A 9,791-nucleotide genomic window follows, 5' to 3' on the forward strand; every position below is an offset into this window, starting at 1 on the left:
CACCCCTCCGCTGTCGCCGCGCATGCGCGGAACCGCCCACATCCCCCATCGCACATGCGTAACTCCGCCCTAATCGAGCGCGCATGCGTAAACCTGCCCCCCGCTCATGCGCTCTGAAGCTCCTCGGTTGCTGCGGCAACCGGCCGAGTTCGAGGAAGGGCTGGAGGCTTCGGTAGGCCGCAGTAGGCCGCAAGGGGAAGAAGAAGGAAAAAGGAGGACGCAGGAAGACGCGGAGGGACACAGCGGGGCCGCAGCGATGTCAGATTCCGGGCAGAGCCCGGCCCCGGGCGTGCGGCGGCGGTGGCCGAGGGAGAAAGAAGGCGACGGGAGCGGGGACCGGAGGGTAGGAGGGGAACGGCCCGGGGGGGCGGGGCGGGGTGTGCGAGGGGTGCGGGAGCTGCTGACACGAGATTGGACGTGGCTTGGAGGGAGGGCGGGCTTAAAGAATGACTGACACGTGGAGTGCAGAAGGGCCTGTACGTGATTGGGCGTGGCTTGGAGTGGGGCGGTGTTAAGGAGTGATTGACGCATGCAGTGGGGGAGGGGCGGTGCGTGATTGGGCGTGGCTTGGATGGAGGGCGTGGTTAAAGAATAATTGACATGTGATGGAGGCGGTCTCTGTGGGGGTTGGGGCGGGGTCAAAGGGTGATTGACGTGAGATGGGGGTGTGGCCAGCGATAACCCCGCCCCCAGGAGCCCACGGAGGAGCCGGGCGCGCTGCTGCCGAAGACGCCCATCATCCTGGCAAAGCCGCCGGCCGAGCGGGTGAGCGAGGGGCGGGGCTACGGGAAGGGGGGCGTGGCCTCTGACGGGCGCGGCCAACTGACGGCCCCGCCCATCTCGCTCAGCAGGTGAAGGCCGCGGCAGGTCCCGCCCCGCCCCCTCCCGGCCCCGCCCCGCCCATCGTGCTGATGAAGGCGCGGGGGGAGGAGGGGCGGGCCGGCGTCGGAGCTGGGGAGGGGGCTGCGATCGCCCCCCCCCGGGAGAGGGAGGGACCCCGGCCCACCCAGCCCGTCTATCAACTGCACGGCAGGGGGCTGCCCCCCCCCGGGGCCATGGACCGTGAGTGGGCGGGGCTAAAGGGAGGGGGCGGGGCTAAAGGGAGGGGGCGGGGCTTCTGGTATCGAAGGCGAATGGCACTGGGCGGCGTTTCGGGTGGGGGCGGGGCTAATGGGGGACGGCTTGGGGGCTGTGGGGGTCGGGGATGCGGTGGGGCCAACCCTGATTTCAGTATGAGTGTGGCTGGGGCGGGGCTTATGGCAGGGGGCGGGGCTCACATGTGGGGGCGGGGCTAAGACATGGGGGCGGGGCCAAGCCCTGCTCCTTACCCTACAGGCGCACAGCGGTGAGGTCTTCCAGGGAGGGCTTGGGTTTTCGGGGGGTTGGACCCCTCCAAACTCTGCTGCTTCCCCAGCGGTTGCGGGTCAGGCGCGGCTGGCGGCTCCCGAGAAGATGAAGAGCAGCATCAAACTGGTGGACGAGCAGATGAACTGGTGCGACAGCGCCATCGAGGTGCGGCACAGCGCAGCCCCCTTTGCCCCCTTCCCCCCTCCCCGGACCCCCCAGGACCCCACAGGGACCCACTGAGCCTCTGTGCCCGTCCTGAACAGTTCCTGCTGGACCAGACCGATGTCTTGGTGGTTGGGGTGCTGGGGCTGCAAGGCACCGGGAAATCCACCCTCATGTCCCTGCTGGCAGCCAACCAGCCTGAGGAGGACCCGCGGTACTGGGGGCGACTGGGATGGACTGGGAGGCAATGGGGGCCGCGGGGGCGGACTGGGAGGCTCTGGGATGGACTGGGGACAGCAGGCGGGCACGCTGAGCACCTGCAGGGCTCTTGAGGGATCTGTGGGGCTCCCTGTGGGGCAGCTGTGGGCAGGCTCCCATCCTTGTGCCCCCCCAGGGCTTTCGTCTTCCGCCCTCAGAGCCCTGAGCTGAAGGAGCGGGGGGGGCAGCCAGACCTGCGGCATCGACTTCTTCATCACCCAGGAACGCGTCGTCTTCCTCGACACCCAGGTTTGGGGGTGAAGGGGGGGGAAAGCGACCCAAAAGAGCCTCCAGCCCCCCCGGGACCCCCTGACCCACTGCCCGCCCCCCGCAGCCCATCCTCAGCCCTTCCATCCTTGATCACCTCATCAACAATGACCGCAAGCTGCCCCCCGAGTACAGCCTGCCCCACACCTACGTGGAGATGCAGGTGAGTGTGACGTCGTGATGATGTCGCGATGATGTCGTGATGACGTCGCGATGATGTCACAACTGTATGGGGGGCGTCCAGTCGTTACAGATCGCTGCCTTCCTCTTCACCGTCTGCCACGTGGTGCTGCTGGTGCAGGATTGGTTCACTGACCTCGGTCTCTACAGGTACGGGGCGGCTGCCCCACATCCCACCCCATGCCCCCATGTGCTTCTTCTAAGACCCTCAGAGCCCCCCATTTTCCCCCAGTGCCTCACAGTGCCCCTCAGAGCCCCCCACTGCCCCCCAGTGCTCCTGAGGCCCTCTCGGTGCCCCCTGGATCCCCCCAGACCCCCCCATTCCCCCCCAGTGCCCCCACGCTCTGCCCCACATCCCCCCCCAGGTTCCTCCAGACAGCTGAAATGGTGAAACCTTCCACTCCGTCCCCCAACCACGAACCCAGCGGCACCGCCGGCCCTGAGGAGCCTTCAGAATATTATCCACACCTGGGTGAGACCCCCTGCGACCCCCATGGGACACCACAGCCTCCAGTGTGACACTCCTGCTCTCTTTGAGCCCGCCCCAACAACTCCCACTGACCCCAAAGCCCCCACAGACCCCTACTATCCCCTCAAACCCAAGGCCTCCCACTGCCCCCACAGCCCCCCCTACCCCCACAGCCCCCCCTACCCCCACTAACCCCCATTGTTCCCCCGATCCCACTGACCTCCAACACCCCCATTGACCCCCCTGACCCCAAAGCTCCCCACTGCCCCCCCGACCCCAAAGCCCCCGCTCTCTGTGACCCCCCCCCCCCCAGTGTTCATACAGAACCGCGCTCGCCCTGAAGCCTTTTGCCCCCGCCGCCTGCAGCAGATGCATGGGATCCTGGACCGCCTGATGGCCCATTCCCACCTCAAATACAAGGGTAAGGGGCTCACAGCCACCTGGGAGACCCCCCCCCATCACTGGGGGGCAGCACCGAAACACCCAGGACCCCCCCCTGCACACCTGGACCCTCCCAGAGAGCCGAGATCTTCAGCTGCAACCTGGGTGGGTCCACAAACAGCCAGGACCCCCGGCAGCGCTGCGCCTCCATCCCAGCTGCCATTAGGCGCACATCTTGCACACCAACACCCAGAAGGGCTTCCCTTCCCTTCCCTTCCCTTCCCTTCCCTTCCCTTCCCTTCCCTTCCCTTCCCTTCCCTTCCCTTCCCTTCCCTTCCCTTCCCTCCCCCCCCCCATGGCTGCCCCTCACAGCCGCATCCTCTCACATTTTCCCCTGCATTCGGTTCCATCCCCCCTTCCCACACTTCCCTCACCCCTCTGTGCCCCCCTCCCCACACAGGCTCTCTCTCCATGCTGGATTGCGGGCTGTTCCCTGGGCTCCCGGAAGGTTTCCTCCCCACCGAGGTGAATCTTTTCCTGCTGCCCCCCATGGAGGCTGAAGCTGAGGACGCTCCTCCTCGCACCGGTCAGCCCCCTTCTGCCCTCCCAGTTCCTCCCTGTGGGCAGCGGGTTGGGGGCTTCCCCTTTCTCAGTGCTGAGGGGGCTCGGGGTGCAGGGAGGGGAGTCCACGTGCGTGGCTGACCCCATGTGTACGGATTGCAGCTCCTGGGGGGGGTCCCCTCTTCCCACTGCTCCCCCCATACCGAGGCCACGGCACTTTTGGGACCCTTCTGGCCCGGCTGCGGGGTCGGGTGCTGGCAGCTGCTCGGGCTCAGCTCTCCCACACCCTCCTGACTGAACGTAACTGGTGAGAACTGGGGGGGGAGTTGGGAGGAAGGGGAGGGGTTGGGAGGGGTTGGTGGAGCTGAGAGGGGCTGGGAGGGAACTGGAGGCACCGAGGCATACAGGGAGACTCCTGGTTGCACACTGGGACGAACGGGAGCAGAGCAGAGTGCAACTGGGAGGCCACTGGGCTGCGCTGCTCCTGCAGGTTTCACTACGCTGCCCGCATCTGGGACGGGGTGAAGAAGTCCTCAGCGTTGGCCGAGTACAGCCGGCTGCTGGGCTGAGCCCCAAACGCCGGGAGTCACCCCAAAAACGGGGCCCTGCAAGCAAATAAAACTCACTGGACCCCCAGTCTGGCTACTGTGGGGTCGCTGGGGGATCGGGGGGAGGCTCCTGGGTGCCCCTGCGTGCCCCACAGAGTCCTGCAGGTTCTCTGTTGCATCCTATGGAGTCCTACAGCAACCTTGCAGTGTCTGATGGAGTCTCGTAGGACCCGTGGCTTCCCGCTGCACCGCTGCTTCATAGCAGGGCGCTCTGAGATAACGAGAGGATGTCGCGAATTATCGGCGGCTTTTTCCTCTCGCAAATTAAATACAGCCCCTGGAATCCAAAGAGGAAGAGCCGAGCTGTGAGGCTGCGTGACCAAAGCGCGGAACTGCAGGAGGGGCGGCTCTGGGGGATGGTGGGGATCAGAGGAGAACAGGGAGCACGCAGCCCCTGGGGGGGGACATAGGACCCACACGGCGCTTCAGAGCACGACAGAGCGTCGCTGCGCCGTTTATGCTCTGCGTTGCCTGTCTGTAATAACAGGTCCTGTAAAAATGGTCATACCTTCAACCACCAAATCCACTGAAAGTAATCCAGATAAGCCACCGTAATCCACACAGATCTAAGTAAGTCACCATAACAGTAATGCTATGAGTAATCCAAATCCTGAAGTTAACGGAGAGGGGCAGCAGCAGACAGCAGCGCGTGCACCCACTCGAGAGGCTCTCAGTGCACCCTGCACAGCTCTGCACCGCATCGATTCTTTTGATGCAGCAGAATTAATTTTTTTCACATGTAAATCGAGCCCCTTTATTTTTTTTAACCCCTTTTCTTCTAACTTGGAGTTTTTCCACCTGGCATCAAAAAGAACGAACGGAAAGCCGCCGAGCCGCCGATCCGCCTCGAGGCCATCGGGGTTCATTCCACGGTCTCTGCTGCCACCTGGTGATCCATCTCTGGAACTGCAGCTGCTTGGTGCTGAGAGGGCAGCACAGCGCATGCGCACAAAAGCGAAAATGGCTTCTCAAAGTTCTGACCGCTCTGCGCAACTGATCCGCCAGTCTTTGTGGTTGATCAGTCCTCCAAGAGATAGCACGCATGCGCCAGAATACTCGCACCTAATTGGCTTAGCGTAGCACGTGACCGTCTGCGTTGCTCACTACTGCTGCACAGTGGAGACAATTCAGTAGTGCAGATAGCACTGCGCATGCGCACAGACACGCGGAACTATATTCCGACCGCTCTGTGCAGCCAAACTTGATTGCCTTTAGTCCTCCAGGCTGTAGGGCGCATGCGCAAAAGCCATGAAACTAACACCCATTCCTACGCAACATTCGGCTACAAGCGAGCTGACAATTCCTGGAAGTTCGGCTCAGAGAAATTTCCCCCCTTCGATTCCATAATTTTCCTTGTCTATTTTCCGAGATTTTATCGGAATCTGCCCTTGAAACGGTTTGCTTTTCTCCCAGAGGCCAAAGCGCCCGTGCCGGCACCCGATTGGCTCAACACAACACGTGACCGACTGCTGCCCGCCCCGACTCCGCGCACGCGCAGTAGCACACTGTCGCTCACTGCTGCCGTTCGGTACTGCATGCACAGCGAGGGAAGGGGGGAGTGCGGAGAGCCGCTCCGTGGGTTTATTTTCCCACAAAAAAGACCAAATTGGGGTTATTTTATGAGTGTGTGGGGGCACTAAGGATCAGTAGCGAGCAGCTTATAAGCCACTAAAAACATTAATTACACCCTTAATTAATTAGAAAGAGCGGCGGACAACATCAAACAATAAAAAGGGGGTTTATTTCCACCCAAATTAGAAAATTGAGATTATTATATGAGGGAGGCAATATGCATCACTAATGAACAACTAATTAGCCACTAATTAATCACTGATCAAAAGAGTGGGATCCCCAAAACCAATAAGCCCCCACAATACTCACATTTTCAGAGGTGTTTGAAACTCGGGCTTCGCAGTGTTTGATGGGGGCTCTGAAGGGCTTTAGAGGGCACTGCGGGGTTCCGTGCACCTTTCTGGGGTTCTGCAGGGCTCTGTGAGCTATTAGGAGCATCGTTAGCTTCTGTAGGATTCTGTAGTGCCCTGTAGATCTTTGAAAGTCTCTGTGGTGCAACCCTACAGAGCCCCACAGAACCCCTAAAAGCCCCACAGAGTCCTAAGGAACCATACAGAGTGCTGTACAGCCCCAGAGAGACCCACAAAGACCCAAAGACCCTTACAGAGACCAACAGAGCCCCACAAAGCACAACAGAGCTGCACAGAGCCTGACTGAGCCCCACGGAGTTTGGAGAGAAAACCAGCATTCCTGCAAGAAAATGTTACCATTATGGGTGAAAATCACATACTAAATCCAGCCAAACAAGAAGAATGCATCAAAAGGAATTCTTACACAACAGAAGCACGCACCTTTCTGTCCACTTCGGTGCAGCCAGGAGCTCCACCTTCCTTCCTCTGTACTCCAGGTCCTCCAGGAACGCTGCTCTTCTCCTCCTATCCGAGAGCCCAGAAAGGCACCCAAGGACCAGAACAGGAACTCTTTAACTCACTTCACACAATGTTCTGATGGGGAGCACCGACAACAAGAATCACAGCAACTCAGCAGAGATCCTTCCCCAGCGGCAGCCAGCCCTTAAATGGGGTCCAGGAGAGGTGAGCCAGGCTCCACCCCTTCGTTACCGAATTGCCTTCACCTGCGCTCCCACAGCTGACTCCATCCTTGCCTCAGGTGCGGCCCTGCAGCACAGCTGGGGGCAGTTTGGCTGTGGGAGGGGCTGAGCCGGGCTCCACCCCTTCCTGGCCCCATTTAAGGGCTGGGAAGCGCAGGGGCAGCATCCAAACCCGGGGAGTGCTGCCTTGGCATGGGGTGAGCCCTGCTCCTGGGGATGGGCAAGTCTTTCTCTGTTGCAGGGCTGTGCTTTCTTCCTTTCTGTGGGATCCTGACTGCTTGGCAGGCTGGCAGCCGTCTGCACCTGGAAGCTGCTTCCTTCAGAGTGTGGTGAGCATTGGTCCTGGGAATGGGGTAGGTGCTTCCATTTGTATTTCAGGGCTGTGACCTTCCTTTCTGGGGGTTCCTATTCTCATGTAAGGGCTGGTAGCTGTAAGGGCAGCGCCTGAACCTGGAGACTGCTTCCTCTGGGGTGTGGGATGAGCCTTAGGATGGGGTGAGTGATTCCTGCTTTATTTCAGAGCTGTGAGCTCTGCCTTTCTGGGGGATCTCAAGCTGGGTCAGGGCAGCTGTATCTGCTATGTGGGTCATTTCTTTTTCAGTAGTTCTCATCTCATAACTGCCAGTCTGGGGCCCCAAATGTGGTTCATCTGCTCCCACATCATCCCACTTCATGGCCATAATTCACAGTGCTGTCTGTGAACTGCATCCATGCAGAGATTTTTAAGAGCATTCTGTGCATCATTATCATGTACTAAATTATGTTCTGTATCTTTTCTGACTTCATTTTGCAACCCGATGGGGTTCAAGGATTGCCTGGGTTCCTCCAATCAGTGATGTGAGGTCAGTGCAGCAGGTAATGAGCACCATGAGCCCAGTGTTGGTGCACTGTTTGTATGCAGGTTGGTTTGCGATGCGGTCCAGCTCCCCCACAGTGATTACCCAGCTGGATCGGGCTGCTCAGAACCTGACCCAGCCTCACCTTGAAAGGGGCAGCGCATCCACCGTGTCTCTGGCAACCTGTTCCACTGCCTCACTGTGGAAGACATTTTCTTTATATCTAAACTCTATTTTCCCTTGCTCTTTCCTTTGGTATTGAAAGGCTGTTACCAGGTCATCTTGGAGCCTTCACTTCAACCAGGCTGAGCAGCCCAGCTCCCCCTTCTTGCAGGAGAGGTGTTCCGTCCTTTAGCTCATGTTTTGTGGCTGTGCTCTGGATGCGCTCCCACAGCTCCATGTCTCCCTGCACTGAGGACTCCACATTGGGACACAGCACTGCAGGTGAGGCCTCAGCAGCGCAGAGCAGAGGGGCGGGGATCGCCTCCCTTCGCTTGCTGACCACAGATGGATGCAGCCCAGGACACGGTTGGCTTTCTGGGCTGGAAGGGCCCATTGCTGGCTCCAGCTGACACCAGTGCCCCCAGGCCTTATGGGGCAGGACTGTGCTCAGTCCTTTCATCCCCAGCACGTTTTGGTGGTTCTGGGCTGCATTAAAAGAGGAGCAGCCAGCAGGGGCATGGAGGTGATCGTCCCCCTCTACTCTGCTCTTGTAAGGCCCCACCTGCAGCGCTGCATCCAGGCCTGGGGCCCCAGCACAGGAATGGTGTGGAGCTTTTGGGGCAGGTCCAGAGAAGGGCCACTAAGATGATCAGAGGTCTGGAGCTGCTCTCCTGTGAAGAAAGGCTGAGGGAACTGGGATTGTTTTTCTTGGAGAAGAGAAAACTCTGGAGAGACCTCAACACAGCTTTCCAATACTTGAAGGAAGCGCATAAGCGGGGGGGGGGAGCGGCTGTTTGAGGGTGGATGGTGACAGGACAAGGGGAAAGGTTTTAAACTGAGATGGGAGGTTTAGGTTGGTTATTAGGAGGAAGCTTTTCACACAGAGGGTGGTGAGGCACTGGAACCTGTGCTTTAGGGTCACTTCCAGGAGGATCTGCCCCATGATCTTTCCCAGCACGGAGGTGACACTGACATGTTGGCAGTTCCCAGGATCATCCTTTCTATCCATAATAACAGCTGTGCTGTCGCCTTTTTTCTGCTCACCAGGGACTTCACCTGGCTGCCTCGACTTCTCAGATACCACTGAGAGTGGCTCAGTGACTGCAGCGGTGAATTCCCTCAGAGCTCTGGGACTCGTCTCATCAGGACCCAAAGACTCCTGGATGTTCGGGTCCTCAGGTGGTCCAGAACCTGGAAAAAATGGGATTTCGACGAAAATAAGCGATATTTTAGGGTTAAAAAGAGGGATTTCGATGAAAATAAGCGATATTTAAGGGTTAAAAACAGGGATTTCGATGAAAATAAGCGATATTTTAGGGTTAAAAAAACAGGGATTTCGATGAAAATAAGCGATATTTTAGGGTATAAAAATGGGATTTCGATGAAAATAAGCGATATTTAAGGGTTAAAAACGGGATTTTCGATGAAAATAAGCGATATTTTAGGGTTAAAAACAGGGATTCCTATGAAAGTAAGCGATATTTTAGGGTTGAAATCAGGGATTTCGATGAAAATAAGCGATATTTAAGGGTTAAAAACAGGGATTTCGACGAAAATAAGGGATATTTAAGGGGAAAAAATGGGATTTCGACGAAAATAAGCGATATTTTAGGGTTAAAAAGAGGGATTTCTATGAAAATAAGCGATATTTTAGGGTTAAAAACAGGGATTTCGACGAAAATAAGGAATATTTAAGGGGAAAAAATGGGATTTCGACGAAAATAAGCGATATTTTAGGGTTAAAAAGAGGGATTCCTATGAAAATAAGCGATATTTTAGGGTTAAAAGCAGGGATTCCTATGAAAATAAGCGATGTTTTAGGGTTAAGTCAGGGATTTCGACGAAAATAAGCGATATTTTAGGGTTAAAAACAGGGATTTTCGATGAAAATAAGCGATATTTTAGGGGGAAAGACAGGGATTTCTATGAAAATAAGC

General features: G+C 57.6%; 1 protein-coding gene and 1 long non-coding RNA gene across 3 annotated transcripts; one reads left to right on the forward strand and one right to left on the reverse strand.

Annotated features, from left to right (window-relative positions):
* On the forward strand, positions 1 to 4,261 carry SMG9 (SMG9 nonsense mediated mRNA decay factor). Its single transcript, XM_048932875.1, is given in 14 exon segments — positions 1 to 343; positions 694 to 765; positions 852 to 1,062; positions 1,415 to 1,512; positions 1,611 to 1,723; positions 1,904 to 1,946; positions 1,948 to 2,016; positions 2,102 to 2,197; positions 2,279 to 2,364; positions 2,580 to 2,686; positions 2,997 to 3,104; positions 3,525 to 3,650; positions 3,788 to 3,932; positions 4,116 to 4,261. Coding segments are annotated over 14 exon segments (1,590 nt in total). The 5' UTR covers positions 1 to 106; the 3' UTR covers positions 4,195 to 4,261.
* A 114-nt stretch (positions 4,262 to 4,375) lies between these two features.
* On the reverse strand, positions 4,376 to 6,966 carry LOC125687646 (uncharacterized). 2 transcript variants are annotated; one of them, XR_007374285.1, is made up of 3 exons: positions 6,881 to 6,966; positions 6,597 to 6,749; positions 4,376 to 6,495 (listed from the first exon to the last, which is right to left on the reverse strand). It is a non-coding gene; the product is annotated as an uncharacterized LOC125687646 (long non-coding RNA). The 2 variants fall into 2 exon arrangements; XR_007374284.1 differs by having other exon boundaries at positions 6,867 to 6,934.
* Between the last annotated feature and the right edge of the window lie 2,825 nt (positions 6,967 to 9,791).

This window comes from Lagopus muta, unplaced genomic scaffold, assembly GCF_023343835.1.
Source record: "Lagopus muta isolate bLagMut1 unplaced genomic scaffold, bLagMut1 primary scaffold_137, whole genome shotgun sequence".
NCBI classification, from domain to species: Eukaryota; Metazoa; Chordata; class Aves; order Galliformes; family Phasianidae; genus Lagopus; species Lagopus muta.